Genomic DNA, 18,916 nt, shown 5'->3' on the forward strand with positions numbered 1-18,916 from the left:
ATAATGTCGATAAGGTTTCCCTTTTCAAATTTTCCTGATATCAAAATCATGCCTTCAATGAGCAGTTATCATGCTTTTCTCGCATTGAATATAGTCGGACCTTCTATCCCTTGCTCAGCGCCGAATAATAATTCAATACAGCGACAAAACTCTGACATCTAACGCATCCCGGGCGCTATTTAGCCAACTGTCTGAAAGTTTCTCTTCACTTCTCGTCAAAAAAATGAGACTTGTGAGCGCTTTTCTTTCAGCCGCTTCGGCTCTAACTGCCGAAGAAGTCGCCGCCTTCGGCTGCAAGTCCGGTACTTTCTACCAGTTCCACAAGGTCGAGGTCGAGGGAGCTACTCAAATGAGCAACACGGCTTCGGCGAGCAACAACTGGAACGGATGCCACCAAAAGCAAAACGGCAATTGCTGGAGAACGGAGCTCTCCTGTAGTATGTCCATGAACGAAGCAACTCCTGGCGACACTCCTCGGTAATTTGAGAGAAATAAAACAAAAGAAGGATAAATTTAAATAAGATACGCGATCAACGCGGGCGGAATTCCCGATCACAACGCCTGGGCCCTCACTGGTGGAAACTCCTTCATCCAGAGCCGAACTATGCGATTCCGAATCCCGCGAGTTCCAGTCCTTCTTCCCTGGGCCGACAGAACCGCTGCCCCGCAAGGACCGATCGGTTACGCAACTAACGGCGTTCCTATCTTCGGCCCGTACAACTCAGGCTGCTGCGACGCGATCTTCGTCGAAATCCAATCGATGGACCACTGTCTCGGTCACCCGGCGAACGGCAACTACCACTATCACTTCTTCCCACAAGCATCGGGCAACTACGACGGATGTAGCTACAGCTGCGAAGACGGAGGCCCGTCTGGAATCGTCGGTGTGGCAAACGATGGCTTCCCCATCTATGGCCCCGCGCAGTGGTACTCGGCTACAACTGGGAGAATCTACGAGCAAATGGAAAACTGCCAGGCAGCTGGCGAGTGCTCTTTGACTCACATCAGCGAAGAACACACTGACATTTGCGGCGGAGTGAGAGTCGGCGATGGAGACGCCTCGGTCGGAAACGTCTACCGATACATCACGACCAACACCTTTCCGTACAACCTGCAGTGCTTCCGAGGAGACCTGTCGATGTCTCAAACTCGGCAAGGAAGCTCCTGGAATGCCTACACAGTCAACAACAGTTGCGGAGAGAACTCCGATAACGGTGGAAGTTGTGATATTTTCAACCAGTCATTCGCCGCCTCCATTGGATGTTCTCCTGGAAGCTGTACCGCGCAGCAATCTGGTGCTCAAGGTGATGTCACTGCTGTCTACATGGAGTGCCCTGTCACTCAGCCTCCTACAACAACTTCGACCACGACCACACCTTCTACTACAACGACAACAACGACGACTACTACGACCACAACCACTACCACGACAACAACGACTACTACGACAACAACGACTACTACGACGACGACCACTACAACAACTACCACTACCACAACTACCACCACCACAACTACCACTACCACAACTACCACAACTACAACAACGACGACAACAACAACTACGACTACGACCACCACAACAAGTACGACAACAACAACGACAACTTCTACAACTACGACTACGATTGCCACATCGCCAACAACAACAGCAGCTCCAATTTCTTGCTTGAATGAGATTCCCAGTTCAAGAGAAGCTCCAACTAATTGCAACGCGAAGCATGTCAACTGGAAAGGCGCGAAAGTGACTCGAACGGCTTTCCGTGGAAAAGGATCTCGAATTCTTCGATTCGCCGTCAACAACAACGAGGGCGCTTTCGATGCGGACTACACCGGATTCCTCGGTTTTTCGCGAACTAAATGCGGAATCGACTTTGTCAACGCGTCTATCGACGGTCGACTTTCTCTCTCTCTCGCGGACTACGAGGCTGACTACGAAATCATGTACCAGCACAAGCGAATCAACGGAAAGCAGACGTCTTCAATGACTCAGTTTTACCGAACAAAGGGCAGCGGCGGAGACCTCGGCAACCAAAAGAAAGATCTCGTCTATCTGATGATTCAGGGATTGGATCAAGTCGATTTCGGCGACCTTGACTTGGACTTTTGCCTTGAGCGAGTCCAGGTCGGCATCATGCCCGCCACCAACGTCGACCACACCGCTTGTGCCGCCTGGGACAAAGACCTTGGATGGTAAATGAATCGCCTTTAAAATAACTTTTTATTTTGCGAGCGATTTTCTTCGTGTTTATTTTTCAAATAAATATCGATTTCGTAGAAGCTCTATTGAATTATGTTCTGTACATATTTTAGTGATCAAAAGTCAGACGGCAAAAAAGTGTGATGGAAACCGTAGGGCAAGCCAGTTACAGTTGTCGTGCATCGTGCGATTTCAGTCAACGTTTTCGCATCGAGAATGAGCAGAAACGCGGGCACGTCCTTTTTCGTGGAAACACAAATTGACAAAATGACACCATTGTCTTCTTCTCCCGGAGCACTTGGATCCGTCACGGATTTATTTTGAACAAAAACCGGTTCCGACGGAAAAATGTCTTTTTCGAGCCACATCTTAATGGAGAGCATTTCATCTCATGGCTTAACTTATTGAGAGCACCTTGATTTCCTTCGTGTTGACATTGACTTTGACGATTCTGTCCGGCAGAATTGTGCCGAACCCGTTTCCGTACAAGTACGTGTAAGGAAGGCCGTTTAGCGCATAATTGTATCGCGGAAACTCGAATCCATAGAACCCGACCTTTTCGTCCGAGTTGTCAATCAACAACTCTTTTTCCAGCCAGACTGATCCGTCCTCTCTGAGAACGGCAGTGGCACTTGTTTTCAATTTTCCTTCGAGTCTCTTGTTAAGGTCCTCGCCCACTGTTGCCTTTTTCGGCAGTTTGATCGGGAAAACAAATCTCGCTAGTTCATTTTCACCCGCTTCTTTGAACTTAATAATTCGTCACATTCGTAGTGAGTTACTAGCGATACCGCTTCATCGATCTCCGCTGCAGAGCGAGAACGAAGTGTCTCGATGTTGAAGAGATGAGCAGCTCCCTGGGCTTTGTAATTTGGGCAAGCGTCCCAAACGCAGAAAATTCCGCCGTCAACTAAACAATACTAATTTTAAGAAAATTCCACGTGCGACTCGATACCTTCGATTTCATAAGCATTTCCAAAGTGAAAGCTTCCCATGCCTTCCGTATTGATTTTTATTGGCAGAATTTCGCCGCTTTTGAAATCTGCAACTCGAATCGACGAGGGAACCAGGGTGAAAAATGGCGCGTGATTTGCCTGGGATCTCGCGCGCGCGGCAAAAAAACCTCCCAGAGCGCGTGGGAGGTGGCGCCATTATCACAGAAAATTCTGTGAGGTACCTAAAAATCGAGATCACCCACGCGCTGTGAGCTCACAGAGAGCCTGGGAGCGCACGAGCACTACGGCTAGTGCTTTACGCGATGCGCGGCGAGCCCAAAAGCATAAGCGCGCCGTAATCTCAGTGGGGGCTTATTGTGACCATGTAGTCGAAATCAGATGCAAATAGTACCGGGTGATTAACACAAAAAAATTCCGGAAGTAAAATGGATCATGTTAGCTTACTAATTTAAAAGAAAAACAACTTCTGATCCGCGAAATTTACGCGAAGAATCACCAAATTTTTCGTTATACAGTCATAAACAGTGAAAATAATTCTTTTTCTACCCTAGAATCCATCATCAGATGTTGTCAAGCATTTAATTTTTGTTCAGGACGTCAGATCAGTTATAGTCTATAACTTATAGAGGGAAATGATGCTGCAGTTATTTTGGTATCATTGAAATCAGCTAGAAAATCTATATTTATAACTAAATTTTCAACAAGAGCAAAGCATTTTCACCGTGAAAGTCCCTTTACATTCAAGCTTTGAGAAAAGCGTAAAGTCACTTCGCCTCGCGAAAAATTTAGCTCCCCACGCTCTGTGAGAAGCCAAAAACCTCCCACACGCCCTGGGAGGTTTTTTCACCGCGCGCGCGAGATCCCACAAATATCCCACGCCATTTTTCACCCTGGAGGGAACTTTCTTGTCGTAAAACATCGCCTCAGCTGGCGCAGCGTTGGTAAACTTTCGTGTGAGCATTTTCAACATGTTGATTCTAAAAAGCGTTGTTGACAAAACTAATCCGAGTTCGTCGAAAAGCACCTGTAGGGCATTTCCAGAAATATAATGTGTTTCTTAGTGAGGCCAAAAGAATGGAAATAGCTCGGACATTTCGGATTTGTGGCTGGAAATTTGGCAACGATCTTCATTTTCTGAATTAAATCTAAAGAGAGTCAACCCTCCCGAGCGAGGATTACGTTGAAGTCGCCGGTGGGATCTACTTGGATCACATTGTAGCTGGTTTCTTTTCCAAAGCTGCTGCCCATGTTGAGAAACTCGCCGCTCGCCAGAGTATGGGGATGAGCGGTTGCCGTGTGCAAAGTCATGTAGTTGTTGTAGGCGATGCGTTCTCCTGTTTCTAGCGTTTTTGGATCCACTTCCCGAATCGCAGTAGTTTCCGTCATCGCGTACACTTTATCGCCGATCGGCCACAAGTTTACATTGCAATTATCGTTCTGAACAAAATCAAAGACTCGAAAAGAACATGGTCTCCTGAGAAGACTTTGCTCAGGTTATCGGATTATTATTAATAATGTGTGGGCAATATTTGTAAACCTACTTGTCTGGGCGCTCGAAAATACGAAGCGAAACGGTCGAAGAGAGACAAGCACGGGTCTGAATATTTCGTCGGAGTTCCATAACCAGAAAGAATCCACCTGTCGAACTTTGTGTTCTTCTTGTAAACATCCGAGCGGAGAAACTTGTTTAAGTAACGAGCTTTGCTGCGATCAACAAGGACTAGGGCCGTAGCTAGTAGCTACTGAAGCGTTTTGTCGAGCACGAGTTCCTGAGCCGTTTTTTATTTCGAATTTATGCAGGAGAGCATGGCCGTCGAACCAGTGTACAACTGATTCTCCTCCCAGGTCCCACTGTCCAACTCCGTTGCGTAAAATTGTTCCTTCTAACCAATCTGGGATTTTTCCTGAGTACGGTTTTTTTCATTTTGCTGTAATTATTTATTTTTATTTAAGAAAACGATGCAAATTATGACGCAACGAAAATTTTTCCATGGCGAAAGAATTGCATTGATTGTCAAATTTCATATGATATATTATAATAAATATAATATTATTTATATAATATAATTAAATATAATATAATTATATATTAAATATAATTCTTTTGCATCAGGGAATAATTTAACAAAAAACTGCTCCTGTGATTGTCGTTGACTGTTCCTGCTCAAGCTCCGGGACTGTCTGGACAAGCTGGTGAACCGCCACTGTAGCTGGCATCTCGGGCGAGTTTCTCTTGGAATCAAGTACTTCTGGAAGCTGCCGTCGGACTTGACATCTACCGCGTAAGATCGTGAGTGCCCTCCTGGACTCTCTTGTGACCTTCTTGCCTAACATTTACGCGATGCGTAAATATTGACTCTTGAAATAAGAAAAATACGTCCTTTCCCTTAATTTTTTCGCTTTCGAAACAAATTGACCCTCATTCGGAAGAAAGTGGCCTCATGCGTAGGCAACTATCAACCGGGTACTACCCGCAAGCCATTTTTAAACATTCTGTCCAGTTCAGGTTAACTGGGGTCGCTTTTCGCCAAAGATAAATAAGTTTCTTGTTTGCATGAGAAAACGCTGATTTTCCGCATTTTAGCGAAGGGTCTGCTAGTTTCGATGCAAGGCAATTAATTAATAATCAAGTGGATTCTCAAATTGCTTATTTTTAATTTATTTACAGTTTTGTCAAAATTGACTCTTTATTTTCCCGTTTTGGCAGCTGCATGTCGAGCAAGAATAGCACCTTTTCGTTTTCAATTTTTCCGTCTTGATCGTGTTCAAGAGCTGAAGCCTTTAGTTTGGCAAAATCGAAAGAGGGCGTACCATAGAGAGCTGATCCTCGATCTTGTCAAGATTCGTGTTTCTTTCGTCGTTGTGACTGAAACTGGAGTTGGCGCTCTTTTGCGGCTGGAGCATCGGAACTCGCTGCTCGTAAACAAGCTCTTGATCCCTTTGCGGGCAGGGAGGAGAGCTTGCGCTTTCGCTGATCTGTTTTCGAATCTAAATTTTCAGTTTTCTTGGCCTGCAATTTTGATAATTCAATGCCCGGCCCTTTTTCGGCTTACCTTTGCCCATCTGCGAAAAGCGGGCGGAGCCGGTTGCTGAATCGCGTGTTGCTGCCTTTCGCAGTCCATGTCTAACGTCGTCTGCGGCGAGTCGAAATCGGAATGGCTCTCTGTTCCCTCCTGGTGCGACTCCGCGCTCTGTTGATGCTCATTTCTTTGGGCAGGATTCGATTCTGACCCCATTTGCGTGTTGAACTCGTGACTGAGCAACAGTGAAAAACAAAATTAAAAAGAAGGGCACCTGATATATTGTCTGATTTTGCGCCACTTCATCAAACTTCGCTGAAAATTTTCCTCGCAGGTTTTTCGACTGATCGCGCTCATCCCTCGCCGGAAGGAGACGTTTTTTCGCGAGTTCGAGAAGCTAGCGTTTTTGAAACTTCCAATCACCGAGGCTCGTTTCCGAAGACGGTAGTATTTCCACGAGCATTGGATCACTCTTTCAGACGTGATCGAAGTTATTCAAATTTTAAAGACACTAATCATTTTAGTGAAGGGAACTCCTTCTGCCTGGAGAATATCCGGCTATTAATTTACTAAGTTAATTCTACTGAAACCGAAAACTTTCAATAGGTCATTGACAATCACTTTCCTGGCAGCAGCTTCCATTTTGAGTCTGTGAAATCGCTGGCGTTTAATTGCCGCTAGAATGCGCCGCTCATTCGGCTTAAGAAAATCATGAAAATGATGAAAACCAGGATGCCTTATTTTGAGTCTTTGGCTACTTACGGGAATTTCGAGCCAATCTCTCATCACTCCAATCATCAGAGCGGTCAACAGAGTGCCGAGAATCGAGGCGATGCCGACAAAAATCCTGCCTCCAGAAGAATTGGGCACTACGTCTCCAAAGCCAAGATTAGTAATCGACACAACGACCAGCCAGACCATGTTCTTAAAATGTTTTAAAAGCGTCTTTTATTTGGCCCGTAACCGCAATCGTGTATTATTTATTTCTATCGATTTCAGAAGCATTTTGTTAATATCAAATACCTCGAGTTTAAGGCTGCTGTTATCGCTGGCCCGTTCGAAGACGAAAACAACGTAGCCAAGACCAAAGACGCAGAAGAAGTAAATTGCCAACAAGACCTTTAATTTTGAAAGGACAGTTTTTCTTCAATTTTGTTACCTGCGCTGGGTGTTTGAGAAAATGCGTCTTGATTAAAAATGTATCTTCGAAGGTAATCTTCACCAGCGAGGAAAGCACATTCGTCAGTCTACCGAATCAACAGTAGTCAGGCAGGCAACTCGAAAAGCGAACCTGTGGTAGCGAAGTTCGTTGTGTTCCTTGAGCAGCTTTATGACTGAGCGGGATGATTAGCGCATGAATGTATAATTTGACTCCCTCCGAGAGTGGCTCACCTTGATAAAGCCGGATCATTGGGATTAGCTGCCACTCGGGCCTCAAAATTAGGTTCAAATACACAATCCATTACTGCTGTCTGTGGCTGCTATTGAACCGTTCCTGAAGCTGGCGTCGAAGCCAGGAGGCATGTGAATTGTGCACAGAATGCACTCCAGGATAAATAGAATCGCCATTGGACTAGTTAGAACGCCAGTCTGGCCTCGGATGAGATACCGTTTTATTCTCATTACGCGTAGCTCCCCAGTGTAATACTGGACGCGCGATGGCCAGACCCTAATCAAAAATAAGCTTGATTACTTTTTTCGCGAACTTTCGATGATGAATTTCATTGGCCATCGTTTCCTGGTAAAGAGCATAATTCATAAATATACTTATGATTGCGAGGGAAAGCTTCAAAAAAGAGGTGAAGAAAAGTATTCTTGGGCATGTTTGACGGATATCTTCGAAAGTGAACTAAAAGCAAATGGAAATTTTTACGTAGACAAGGGTTATCCTTCGACCATCCGTCTCAAGAATCTGGAGCTCACAAAAGTGGAACTTCTTTATTTATTGCAGCAAAATTGAACGAATAAGGTTACCTGTTCGAGGCGGCAGGACATAGTTGTGCCATTAAGAATTTTAATGCATAATATATTATTTCTTGCATAAGAGGTTTCGATGTCTACGACGGCGATGATAACTTGAAATGAGCTCGATATTGTCATAAAACATGAATTAGATATGAGAAAGGAAAAGCGAGCCCTCGCCTGATAAAGCACAAAGTGAAAATATTATTCTTGAGTATTTAGTCAGATGGGCGTGAATGCGGCTGAGGAGTATGTCTCGGACTTGAAACTCTTTCAAATCTTTCAGACGGCTTCGTTCTAAAAAAGCACTGAATAAAGCTCCAACTGTAACTGAAAAACCTCTACTCGCAGCCTCAAGTAAAGCCTTTTACTTTGATCAAAAAATATCTTTCTGAGCTGATTTAAATTTGAGAGTATTTTTTGAGGTAATTACTTATAAAAAATTAATAATTGATGAATCGAAATCGAGATTGGCAGACTTTTGCAAAAATACATCGAGTCTATTTTAATTTTAATTTTAATTTTTAATGAAACTGGCCGTAAGCTTAACAAACCAGCAGAATGAAACCTTCTTTTCAAAATGTCAAAAGAAACATAGACTATTAGCGCATTGAGCTGGATAAATTACCAGTGATATATCGACCTGGTAATATATAGGCTAAAAGCCTCGGTTGACAGCATTCGATTTGGCTGTTTTGAAAAAAATGCATTTTTTTAAGTCAATGCAGTTAAAATAAAAAAAAAGATAAACTTTAAGTTAACTCGAGATTAATTTTGCAAACTCATTTATCTTCACTGATTTCAACTGTTATCAATTCAACAAGTTATTTACTGTACTGTAATTATGAGATATGAAAGAAAATAGTAATAAAACTTTGAAGAGGAAATTTATTTCAAGTCCTGCATCCGAAAAAATCATTATTTTGAATATTCTCGTTGATCTGGCCTTAAAAAATCTATCTCTACTCGACTTTTTCATAAAAAGCAGATTCTCTCTTGTGTCCTTTCCAATCACTGAAAATACCTTTTGCAACGAAAGCCCAAAAGCCTGTCTTCTTTCCCATTTCCAGGCGGCTTATCTCTTTACCCCGAAATCACTTTTATTGGGTCATCGAGGGAGCTTAATCCCATTGCTGATGAATGTTTATATCGCTTTCTTGTTGAGCAGTTCCGATTTGATTTTCGATTATATTCTCACTATTCTTTAAAATAAAGATCGCTTTTGCAAGGCAGTGGAAGGCGCCTGTGTCAAGATAGAGAGGACTCTTATTGTGCCCCAGTGCGCCGCCGACAAATCGCGCGAACTTAGGTCACTGCATCGTGTCCAGCGATACTGTCTCGCGTCCGAGCATGTAATCGCCCAATACACCAGTAAAATCTCATCTTTTGATTTAAGCTCTCGAAAGAAAGGAAGAGGCTTTGAGTCAAAAAGTAAAGAACTTGGCGAGATCGACTTCTTCACTTTTAGTGAGCATAATATTTTTGATAATTTATTAACAATTTGACAACAAAAGGCAATTGAATCCATAATAGAACGATGAATTCACTGTATGAAATATACTGTATATTCGGAATATAATATTCCTTCAAGAGATATGCAGGTTTTTCAAATCATCTATTATTCAGTCACAGAAAAGTAGCCGTCGTAGTAATTTAAACTGTAATGAGTTTCATTTGTTCCCTTGGACGACTGCGAGGCATTCTTCTTGTGTCAGTTGCACGCCGTCATCGTTGTAAAAATAGAAATCGAAGCAATCTGATTACGTTTGTTCATTTCAAAAGATTTTATAACAGAAAGACTAACCCGAAGGAGTTGCCGGAGCCCCGCTTGAATCTCCGTAAAAATCGTCGTAATTTTCGTCAATTCTCGTCGTCGTTGTTGGCTTAGTCGTTCTCTTCGTCGTTCTCATGCGTGTTGTTGTTGTAACTGTAGTTGGAGAATTCGTCCAGTTGTAGCGGGTCCACTGAACTGGTTTTCTTCTCGTGGTTAGGGCGCTTGTCGGGCGCGGTCGAGGCGATGTTCTCGTCGTTGTCCGCCGCGTTGTGGTTGATCCTTGCGTACTTTTGCTTCCAGCCGTCACTGGTGGTCTCCAAGTCGGCGGATTGTAGTTCATCGCATGATTCAAGTATTTCTGGCGGAGACTTTCCATTTTTTCGGTGCTCTCCAACTTAAAAATAACTACTTTTCGTTTCTATTTTTTGGTCTGATCTTATTGTCACGTGAGCTAAGGTTATCATTGGTAAGCAGCGATACATACAGATCAAATCGATTTGAGAACAAACTCACCGGGGGAATTTCTGTTGAGCTCGGGCTGAGTGTGATATCAGCAAAGTAACGCTCCCGAGTTCCATCTTGGTTCACATTGTACTTTGCATTTTCAGAAAAGCCTGCGCCGTTTTCGGACTGCGTTTTTTCTTTCAACGGATTGAAAATTTCTACTGCCCCAAAAAAGGCGGTAAAAAAGTAAATAAGCTTGAGTTTGAAAACTTTGAACCCTTGGCGATTTGAAGCGTCTCCTTGTAAGATGTTTTCATGGGAGCGGGAGGAGAGCTCATTCCAGCAGCCGTTTCCTCCTCCTCACCTATTGTAAAAATATGAGAAAGCTTCAATGAAGCTTCATTGAACAGACTGTAGAGAGGCGTGAATAACTTACATGCAGAAATCTGGCAGTACTGAAACTGTCTTTCAGGGGAGACTTTGACGAAGCACCAAGGGCCGTTTGAATCGTTATCTGGGTTTCGGCAGTAATTTTTTCGAGGCCAGCATTCGGAAATTTTCCAGAGGAGGGGTGGAATTTCAAATTGTCTTTTTCTTGCTTGTACATTACTGTAAATAAATTATAACTAACCATCGAGTGCACTCCACGGCAGGCACTTGGCACCTCGTTTTCCAACACTCATCGTTCCCCTGTAATCTTTTCCCAGAGGGTCTTCTTTCATCAGGCATTCGGCATCACGAGTCTCCGCCGTGGATTCTTAAGATTAACTCACTTCAGCCTCTAAAGTCGTCGAGGATTAATCTCAACCGACAGATTCATCAAAGTCACCTCCATATACAGTTTATTGCTAGCTACATATTACCGTTAATATGTATTAAACAGTGAGTCGGTGATAATCACACTTCATACATTTACAGACATCTCACATAGCCTATGTCACATAGGCTATGTGACATAAGGCCGTACATACATTCAGACTTGATGTGCAGACATTCAGAAATGTCTGAAGGAATGTGTCGTTACCTCTTACAAATGTATTCGGAAAAAGCTCGAGAGTGCTTTTTTGGCGACTTGAGTAGATATCTGATAGAAGAGTATCTTTTATTAGCTACCAAGATGAAAGCAGAAGATTTGACAGATAAACCTAACCCTAAAGTCTGTACAAATTTTGCGGCCGAAATCGGTAGCAGAGTAATTTTATCGAGCCAGAACCGCCGGTTAAAAGATCAGTTTCGACATTTACGTTACCAACCAAACCGATTTAGTATAAAATGGCGTTCGGTTCTCCCAAAAAAATTTTTCGTTCGGGTTTAAGGAGGTGTGGGGCGGTTTTCGGGAAATTGACCATTTTCAAACAGCCCTCAGGCTCAGATGGGTAAGAAAATTATTAAAAACTCTTCTTCTACTTATAGATTGGACCTTAAACTAGAGTTGAAAATTTTTTCAGAAAAAATTATTAAGGGATTCTGCCTATAGACTCTATAGTATAGAGAGCTCAGCTTCAAGTCATGTCCGTGAAAATCACCATTTTGCGTCATTTTTGAACGCGATTTTTTTAATGAAAAAAATTTTATTTTTTAAAACTTAGATGATAAAAAGAAACTTCCATCGCTGTTCTAGGGTTGAATTGAAAGAATTTACTTTTTCGCAAAAATTGCTTATTTAAAAACTTCAATCAAAAATTGGGTTTCAAATTGTCAAAAAGATGAGATTTAAAATTGCACTAACTCGTAATACAGTTAGATAAGTGAGTCACTGTAATGAATAAAAATACTCAGCGAGTCGTAAGCTTTCTAAAAATATTAAAATAATTGCATTTGTGAGACTTTAAAAAATCTAATTTCACGAATTTTCATAGAAATGTCAATTTTCAATCCCGTTTTTCACCAACTTTTGTTGACATTGAAAAATAAAGCTAGGGACCTTTTTGATGCTCTTGATGTGGGCTTTCTAAAAATGGAAAGAAAATTTTAAAATTCGAATTTTCGCCAAACCGCCCCATACCTCCTTAAGGAATGAAATTTAATTTTCATTTTTCACATCTCAGTTTACTTGTTCGCAGTGTGCATATTTTGGAGCAGTACATAATTTTGGGTTCTACCTAATCTATATCTTTGTCAATAAAAATAAGCAGTTTATCGACCGGAATAATTATTGGAAAAAACGAAACCCGAAATTGGCAATTTTCCGATCAAAAACTTCTGTCTTGGTCTCTTTTCCTGGTCTGTCGTCTGCCAGCCATGAATTAATAGAATACTTTAATAAATTGATCATCTTTTCGCTCCGCTCCGCATAAATTGTGAAAAAATCGTGCTAAAAAGAATTAAAAATTAAGCGTTGTTGGGAAAACGAAAAACCTCTTGGCTCCCTTGGTGAAACGTCCAGTCGCATAGGTCCTCTACCCCACGTTCGGTACTTTTTTGGCTTCTTCGATTTCCATTCAGAAAAGTTATTTTATTTCACGAGCCAATGCCTAGGTTTATATTCAAATGTCAAGAGAATGGTGTTATTGAGTTGAATTTTTTCTTCGATCATCGCAAAAAATGCGTTTTTTACTCGCTTCGGGAACATATTTAGCTTGATAATTCCGTCGTTGTCGATGTTCCAGTGTCCATTTCTACCTGCTCTTTTAGAAACGCTTTAAAATTGTATGTGCATTATAAGTCCTGAAACTACAATCTGTATAAAAAGAAGCGACGTTCCTGGCGATGGCCGTGATTCCAAAGAATTCTTGGGAGAAATCGAACTCGTTCGTGGACATGAATGTCGCTTCGAAAGCTTTGATTCGGATAGTAGGGTATCCTTCGACTTGGGGCGGAAGGAGAAACGAATCGACAGAAGAGTAGTCCCGGTTGTATTTGATATTTTTGTAGTTTTCGTCTTTCCATGCTTTCATAGGATGCCTTTCCAGTTTCATAATATTGAATACAATCAATTGAATAGACTCTGAGGAACAGAACGAGTAGTCATCAGATTCCTGAATATTTTGAAAAAGGACTTCTGCCCTCCAATCTCCCAGCGATGCAGTCAGCTTCGATTCGTGGCTCATAATTCGAGGATCTGCCGCACATGGTGCCAGTACGCACATACTGCCGGTTGACGCACTCGTAGTAGGGCTCGATCCAAGGCTTCAAAAAATCGTTGACCCTTTTTCCGGGGTAGATTTGGTGAGATTTCTCTGGAATTCTTCCCATTTGCGGGTGCGGACCGGCAGCTACTGCGCCCAAAACCGGGGCAATCAAGCTTTCTAGTCTCATTGCTCGATTCTGTCAGGAAGAAATAATCAGGACTTCGTTCGAATCTGCAGAAGCTCATTGTTTGTCTTCGGCGAATTCGTAAACAAAACAAATACCTGAACAAATATCTTTTTGCTGATTTTTTTGCTGAAATCAACGAAGATACTTTCCAAATTACTTTCCAGAAAATTGTTCCTGAAAAGGACGAACTTCATGAGACTTTTTCACTTGCGTCGAGGTGAGCCTCGCTCTCTCGTGCAAAGTTGGCAAACACGGAAAAGCCGCCTTTTTGCCTATGGTCGACGTGTGATAATTTTAAAACTATTTGTGGGCAAGGAAATCGTAAATAATCTGCTAACTGCAGTTTTCTTCAGCTCGTCCGGGCAAATTGAATGGTGGGTCTAACTCTTGAGTATTCTAAGGATTGGCGGGTCAACCGGCTGGTTACTGTAAAGCACGTTGTCACCGGCCGTTTTTTTCTAGAAATGATAGACTTATGATCATCGAACACTCGACCTGGTCGGATTGGTTGGTAGCCGACCCTAGACAGTCGGTTAAAAGACAAGAATTTTTCGATTTCCTAAAAATGCTACTAATACCATTAAATAATGTTATTGTCACTATATATTATATTTTTATTAATATAAAATTACTAAAGAGCATAATACTCTATCAGAAATTAGTAATGAAAAACGGGGAAAGAGGCCGTCTCGCTGCGTCGCCGCCAAAAGGATCATGCCTGGGGCCAAATTCGAAATTTGGCGAATCTCGATTTTCTCCGGCGAAGTTGGTGTTTTCCCAATTAGGAGATCCCTTTTTCGCCCAGAAATCAATTTGTGTTCGCCCTCTCGGACTTTCGCTTTTTCTGGGTAGTATGAGTCAGCACGGAGGAGTGACGTCACGCTTGGTTTTAATCAAATGGGAAGAGAGGGCTCTGAAGCGCTGAAAAGGAAGAAAATAATTTTCGACTCGTAAAAACGGAAACTCTAAATGTCGAGAAAGCAGATACAGTAGAGTGCCGACGGAAATCGAAATGGCCTGCAAAAGAACGTGGATTAGAGATCATCTGAGCAGAGATGGAAATCACCTGTTAGTCGAAGTCGACCCCGATTATCTAAAGGTAGCCATTCAAAGCTGAAAATTTTTCTTTAGTCACTTTTAGTGACAGTAGAATTTAATGAAACACCACAGAAATAGGTTACAAAGTTGCAAATTTTAAAACAGCAAAGTTTTCGCACTAGCTTAGTTAGCTAAGCTTGGGAATGAATTAAACTTAGTTAGGCTGGCAGACTTTCTGGCTGGGTCACAGTTGCTAGACCTTAGCTAAACTTAGCTAAGCTGAGAGTAATTTCGGCTAACCTAACTAAGCTAGTCATTTTGAATAAGTTCAGCCAAAAGGTCTTGCTCAGATAGCTTAGCTGAGGTCCTCAGCCTGAGTAAGATATTTAGCTAGGCTGAGCTAAGCCGACAAAATTTTTCGAAAGCCTACCATCGTGGACTTTTTTTACGGCGCCTATGACTCATAAAAAAAGGAAAGCCAGCGCGCGCAACGCATACTTTCTCTAGATGTGCGAAATCAAATCCAATGGGGAAAGTCGATCCTGCAACGTGGCCTTGACTTTCCTCTTTTTTTAATGAGTCATAGGCGCCGTAAAAAAATCCACGATTGTAGCTTAAGCTGAACTTAGCTGGCTTCGGGCGAATGTAATAAAGCTCTAGCTATGCTGGCCCTTGCTGGAGAGTCACTTAGCTAAGCTCAGCTAAGCGATCTAAGCTTGGAAATTTGCAATTCTTATAGGCTACAATGTTGTTAGCCTTTATTGACTGAAAATGACGAATTCGGAGTAGGACCGCTTCAATCACCAAGGAATTCTTGCCGACGTCTCTGAAAAAGTAATGAAGGCCCACGGAACAACCCACGAAGCAGCAATGAAAATCATTCTCGGTACAAAACAAGCCTTCGCTCTGTAAATATGAATAATAATCACCTGTTTTCGAAGAGACGGGTTATCATTCGAGCCTTTGATTCGAGCCATCCAATATCTCTAGAATCTGGGCTAGTGGTTACGGACTGGGAAGTGGGTTAGGGCTAGGGGTTGCTCGAATGATAACCCCCTACTATCGTTTTTAGATGTGCGTCCTCCGAAAAATGCGACACAGATGGAAAAAGACTCCGCCGAATTTTTCTATGGAATGCTGCACGCTCGATGGGCGACGACCACCATGGGGATAAAGCAGTATCGTGAAAAGTGGTACAATGGCAAGTTTTTCAGAAGGACTCTTTTTAGTGTTTTCACTTGAAACAGAAATTAAATATTACATGATATGTAACTATATAATAAAGAGTGTGGTTACAGTCTATAGTATAGATATAATATAGTAGTACAGACTCAGGTTTCCGACACAATTGCTAAAAATTAAGAAAACTTTTAGGGTATTTCGGCGTTTGTCCGAAGTTGCGATGCGGATCAAACCTGATTCCGATCGGGCCGGACTCGGATCCCGGTCTTTCGAAAGTGAAGCTCTATTGCTACCGTTGCAATGACCTTTTCCACTGCGAGAACTCGGAGTTGGACTCTGCTTACTTCGGCCCCAACTTACCAGTAAGAACGCAAGTCGTTGTTCTTTCTCTTTACTTTTGCGAGTAGCAAATGCTGCGAATGATGTCGCCCAAGGAGCCTTTTTCGCGCGTCGTCTATTTCACAGAGAAAATCAAGCCACACTATATCGTGGACGAATACGACCAACTGGTGAACCCGAAGAATCAAGTCAAACGAGTCGCAAGCTCGATTCGCCCGCAGATCAGCGTCAACGGAGCTGGGCTCGGCAACCTGTGTAGAAAACCTGAGTCAGGTTCTGAGGAGCTTTAATGAAAAGCTGCATAGAAGCGCCTTCGCCAAAATTCAGTAATAGATTGTAATGGTTGATAAAAAAGGCGCTTTTTCAGGCCCTGACTCAGGTTTTCTACAGATGTTGCCGAGCACAGCAACGGAGATCACCCCATCGCCGTTATGGGCAATTCAGAAGTCGAGAAAACTGAAGTAGCAAAAAGAGAGCTGCTCGAGAACTTGAAAAAAAATTTGAAAATTGAAACTGTGGAAAATCTCAATTCAAATGCCGCTCCGCCAAAGTAGCCTTTTTTAAGTCGTTCTTTTTCATCTGTAGATAGACGATGAGCAAATAAGCAGTTGCGAAAATCTGCAATCAAAATAGCCGCTCCTGAGTTCGGAAACCTCCGTAGAAAACCTCAGTCTCGGTCTGGAAGATTAATTATGAGAAGCCACCTAGCTTTAGATTACAAATGTTTTTAGGTTTCATTTAAAAAAAGCCGCTACGCGGGTTTCCATTTAAGATCTTTCAGACCCTGACTTGAGTCTGAAGGGTTTCTATGGAGGCTGCCGAGCTCAGAGCAGCGCAAGATAACCGAAAACTGCTTTTTAACTCTTTGTTCTCTACTGTATCTGCCTTAAAGACTACTTGTAATTTGCTGCTCACGAAAACAAACTGACTAAAGCTTGAACTCTTTCTTTTAAAGCCAAAACGAAGGCTGCGATATTCTGTGAAACTCCGTTGCTTCCGATTAAAAGAATTAACTGGCTGACTGTTTTTTTTTTTTGCATTTTCCTGATTCAGAGGGTTTATGTCGTCGTCAGAAGAAGTGTCATGGATTTCTTGGTTCTGTGGTCTGAGAGGCAACGAGTTCTTTTGCGAGGTCGACGAGGACTACATCCAAGATAAATTCAACCTCACCGGGCTTAACGAGCAAGTTCCACATTACAGACAGGTACCCTTCGTTTTCGATGATAAATTCATGAAATTCCCAGAAATTGGACCAAAGTCTAAACTTTAGACTCTAAAGACTCTGGTTTTTACAGAGGTCGCACAACTGAACATTGCGCCCCTTAAGAGCAGGCTTTCTCTCGCTCCCCCTAAACTCGCCAACCTAACAAGTAAATTTGTTGTTGAAAGATGCTCTAGCATCTTAGAAATCCTAGCGATTCTGTTTGCAGACTAACAATACGCGATTTACTAGTTTAACTCTGAACTCGTTCAGGCGCTGGATATGATTTTGGATCTGGAGCCGGATGACGACCTGGATGACAACCCGAACCAAAACGATCTGATTGAGCAGGCGGCGGAGATGCTCTACGGGCTCATTCACGCGCGATATATTTTGACAAATAGAGGAATTGCACAGATGGTAGAAAAGTACCACCAAGGCGACTTCGGACACTGCCCAAGGTCAGCCACTCTCTTTTTAAGCGAGTTTGATTGTTTTCAGAGTTTATTGCGAGAACCACCAAATGCTGCCGATCGGCCTCTCGGATATGCCAGGAGAAGGTAAGCACTTGTTCCTCCCCTGGGCTCGGCAACCTGATAGGTAGAAAACCTGAGTCAGGTTCTTAAAACTTTAAATGAAAAGCCGCGAAGCGGCTTTTGCAGGTTGTAGAGTCGAGCTCCTCCACGACTAATCCGAAGCTCTTAGCAATGGTGAAGCTCTACTGCCCAAAATGCCAGGAAATCTACAATCCGAAGTCTAGCAGACACCACCACACAGATGGCGCCTATTTCGGCACCGGATTTCCAGTAATTAGAAAAAAATCGATCGCAATCTATTTTTGTTGTAGCACATGCTGTTTATGGTTCACCCAGAGTATCGCCCGAAACGGCCGACTTCCCAGTTCGTCGCTCGCCTTTACGGCTTCAAGATCCACCCGATGGCTTACCAGCTGCAACAGGCACCGGGTTGAGACTGATCTATCGCTTGCGAGCCTCAGTTCGCCGCTTTAAATCCCTAAAACCCGTCGATCAGCAAGCCAACGCGAACCTCCACAAAAAAGCACTTCAGCGCCATTAGGAAGAACTAGCCTGATAAACGATGCTGAATAAAGTCCCATGAACATATTTTAACTTCGCCGTGTGAACTTCTTCTCGACCTTGATTTCCACAGTCTCAATTTTCATTCGCGACCAAAAACCTTAGTTGGGCAAAACTTTACCTGCCACTCAGCTTCCAACCTATAGGACTATTTTTACCAAATTTTTTGGGTGACGGGCGGCCACGTTCTGCCAGAACGGCGTTCTGCAAAAACAGAACGGCGTTCTGCAAATGCAGAATGGCGTTCTGCATGATAATTTTTTTTACGATGTAACATGATTTTTATCAGTTTTAACGCATTCAGCTAAGCTTCAAGAATATTTGGCGCCTCTTGGCCGGTACCCGAAGAAAATCATTTTTGGCCGGCTAGGGTTAAGACAGGCGCGAAGCGCATATATTTTGAGTGCAGAACGCCGTTCTGCATTTACAGAACGCCATTCTGCATTTG

The 18,916-nt window shown here is 42.8% G+C and overlaps 6 protein-coding genes across 6 annotated transcripts; 3 read left to right on the forward strand and 3 right to left on the reverse strand.

Annotated features, from left to right (window-relative positions):
* Positions 1 to 223: 223 nt before the first annotated feature.
* Positions 224 to 2,280, forward strand: LOC145696277 (uncharacterized). The gene is made up of 2 exons (XM_081773279.1): positions 224 to 477; positions 523 to 2,280. The coding sequence occupies exons 1-2, from the start codon at positions 224 to 226 to the stop codon at positions 2,195 to 2,197; spliced, it is 1,929 nt and encodes a 642-aa protein (XP_081629405.1). The 3' UTR covers positions 2,198 to 2,280.
* LOC145696278 (retinal Mueller cells isomerohydrolase-like) lies at positions 2,174 to 5,518 on the reverse strand. Its single transcript, XM_081773280.1, has 10 exons — positions 5,280 to 5,518; positions 4,917 to 5,045; positions 4,695 to 4,852; positions 4,333 to 4,590; positions 4,178 to 4,287; positions 4,047 to 4,130; positions 3,153 to 3,256; positions 2,989 to 3,107; positions 2,615 to 2,947; positions 2,174 to 2,568 (listed from the first exon to the last, which is right to left on the reverse strand). Exons 1-10 carry the CDS (start codon positions 5,485 to 5,487, stop codon positions 2,317 to 2,319), a joined length of 1,755 nt encoding a protein of 584 aa, XP_081629406.1. The 5' UTR covers positions 5,488 to 5,518; the 3' UTR covers positions 2,174 to 2,316.
* A 416-nt stretch (positions 5,519 to 5,934) lies between these two features.
* Positions 5,935 to 6,620, reverse strand: LOC145698519 (uncharacterized). The gene is made up of 3 exons (XM_081775718.1): positions 6,448 to 6,620; positions 6,207 to 6,408; positions 5,935 to 6,141 (listed from the first exon to the last, which is right to left on the reverse strand). The coding sequence occupies exons 1-3, from the start codon at positions 6,528 to 6,530 to the stop codon at positions 5,935 to 5,937; spliced, it is 492 nt and encodes a 163-aa protein (XP_081631844.1). The 5' UTR covers positions 6,531 to 6,620.
* A 2,992-nt stretch (positions 6,621 to 9,612) lies between these two features.
* Positions 9,613 to 11,454, reverse strand: LOC145697486 (uncharacterized). The gene is made up of 7 exons (XM_081774696.1): positions 11,378 to 11,454; positions 10,985 to 11,110; positions 10,790 to 10,941; positions 10,637 to 10,717; positions 10,423 to 10,550; positions 9,940 to 10,303; positions 9,613 to 9,891 (listed from the first exon to the last, which is right to left on the reverse strand). The coding sequence occupies exons 4-7, from the start codon at positions 10,689 to 10,691 to the stop codon at positions 9,806 to 9,808; spliced, it is 633 nt and encodes a 210-aa protein (XP_081630822.1). The 5' UTR covers positions 10,692 to 10,717; positions 10,790 to 10,941; positions 10,985 to 11,110; positions 11,378 to 11,454; the 3' UTR covers positions 9,613 to 9,805.
* A 2,935-nt stretch (positions 11,455 to 14,389) lies between these two features.
* On the forward strand, positions 14,390 to 17,196 carry LOC145697768 (casein kinase II subunit beta-like). Its single transcript, XM_081774981.1, has 6 exons — positions 14,390 to 14,710; positions 15,439 to 15,535; positions 15,722 to 15,850; positions 16,024 to 16,193; positions 16,239 to 16,412; positions 16,590 to 17,196. Exons 1-6 carry the CDS (start codon positions 14,624 to 14,626, stop codon positions 16,722 to 16,724), a joined length of 792 nt encoding a protein of 263 aa, XP_081631107.1. The 5' UTR covers positions 14,390 to 14,623; the 3' UTR covers positions 16,725 to 17,196.
* A 4-nt stretch (positions 17,197 to 17,200) lies between these two features.
* On the forward strand, positions 17,201 to 18,501 carry LOC145697771 (casein kinase II subunit beta). Its single transcript, XM_081774983.1, has 6 exons — positions 17,201 to 17,374; positions 17,645 to 17,832; positions 17,873 to 17,931; positions 18,077 to 18,177; positions 18,219 to 18,329; positions 18,404 to 18,501. Exons 1-6 carry the CDS (start codon positions 17,231 to 17,233, stop codon positions 18,446 to 18,448), a joined length of 648 nt encoding a protein of 215 aa, XP_081631109.1. The 5' UTR covers positions 17,201 to 17,230; the 3' UTR covers positions 18,449 to 18,501.
* Positions 18,502 to 18,916: the final 415 nt, after the last annotated feature.

This window comes from Oikopleura dioica, chromosome 2, assembly GCF_907165135.1.
Source record: "Oikopleura dioica chromosome 2, OKI2018_I68_1.0, whole genome shotgun sequence".
NCBI classification, from domain to species: Eukaryota; Metazoa; Chordata; class Appendicularia; order Copelata; family Oikopleuridae; genus Oikopleura; species Oikopleura dioica.

Coding starts and splice junctions, on each gene's coding strand:
- LOC145697486 (XM_081774696.1), bottom strand. CDS start 10,691: ATGAGCTCTCCTCCCGCTCCCATGAAAACATCTTACAAGGAGACGCTT. Junction 10,551..10,636: donor CAAGGAGACGCTTCAAATCG/CCAAGGGTTCAA, acceptor ATCCGTTGAAAG/AAAAAACGCAGTCCGAAAAC. Junction 10,304..10,422: donor GCTCAACAGAAATTCCCCCG/GTGAGTTTGTTC, acceptor GTTATTTTTAAG/TTGGAGAGCACCGAAAAAAT.
- LOC145696278 (XM_081773280.1), bottom strand. CDS start 5,487: ATGTTAGGCAAGAAGGTCACAAGAGAGTCCAGGAGGGCACTCACGATC. Junction 4,853..4,916: donor AAAAAACGGCTCAGGAACTC/GTGCTCGACAAA, acceptor ATCGCAGCAAAG/CTCGTTACTTAAACAAGTTT. Junction 2,948..2,988: donor CAGCGGAGATCGATGAAGCG/GTATCGCTAGTA, acceptor CGAATTATTAAG/TTCAAAGAAGCGGGTGAAAA.
- LOC145696277 (XM_081773279.1), top strand. CDS start 224: ATGAGACTTGTGAGCGCTTTTCTTTCAGCCGCTTCGGCTCTAACTGCC. Junction 478..522: donor ACTCCTGGCGACACTCCTCG/GTAATTTGAGAG, acceptor AATTTAAATAAG/ATACGCGATCAACGCGGGCG.
- LOC145698519 (XM_081775718.1), bottom strand. CDS start 6,530: ATGAGCGCGATCAGTCGAAAAACCTGCGAGGAAAATTTTCAGCGAAGT. Junction 6,409..6,447: donor AAAATCAGACAATATATCAG/GTGCCCTTCTTT, acceptor ACTGTTGCTCAG/TCACGAGTTCAACACGCAAA. Junction 6,142..6,206: donor CTTTTCGCAGATGGGCAAAG/GTAAGCCGAAAA, acceptor CTGAAAATTTAG/ATTCGAAAACAGATCAGCGA.
- LOC145697768 (XM_081774981.1), top strand. CDS start 14,624: ATGGCCTGCAAAAGAACGTGGATTAGAGATCATCTGAGCAGAGATGGA. Junction 14,711..15,438: donor TCGACCCCGATTATCTAAAG/GTAGCCATTCAA, acceptor AATTCGGAGTAG/GACCGCTTCAATCACCAAGG. Junction 15,851..16,023: donor TCGTGAAAAGTGGTACAATG/GCAAGTTTTTCA, acceptor GAAAACTTTTAG/GGTATTTCGGCGTTTGTCCG.
- LOC145697771 (XM_081774983.1), top strand. CDS start 17,231: ATGTCGTCGTCAGAAGAAGTGTCATGGATTTCTTGGTTCTGTGGTCTG. Junction 17,932..18,076: donor CTCGGATATGCCAGGAGAAG/GTAAGCACTTGT, acceptor CGAAGCTCTTAG/CAATGGTGAAGCTCTACTGC. Junction 18,178..18,218: donor ATTTCGGCACCGGATTTCCA/GTAATTAGAAAA, acceptor TTTTTGTTGTAG/CACATGCTGTTTATGGTTCA.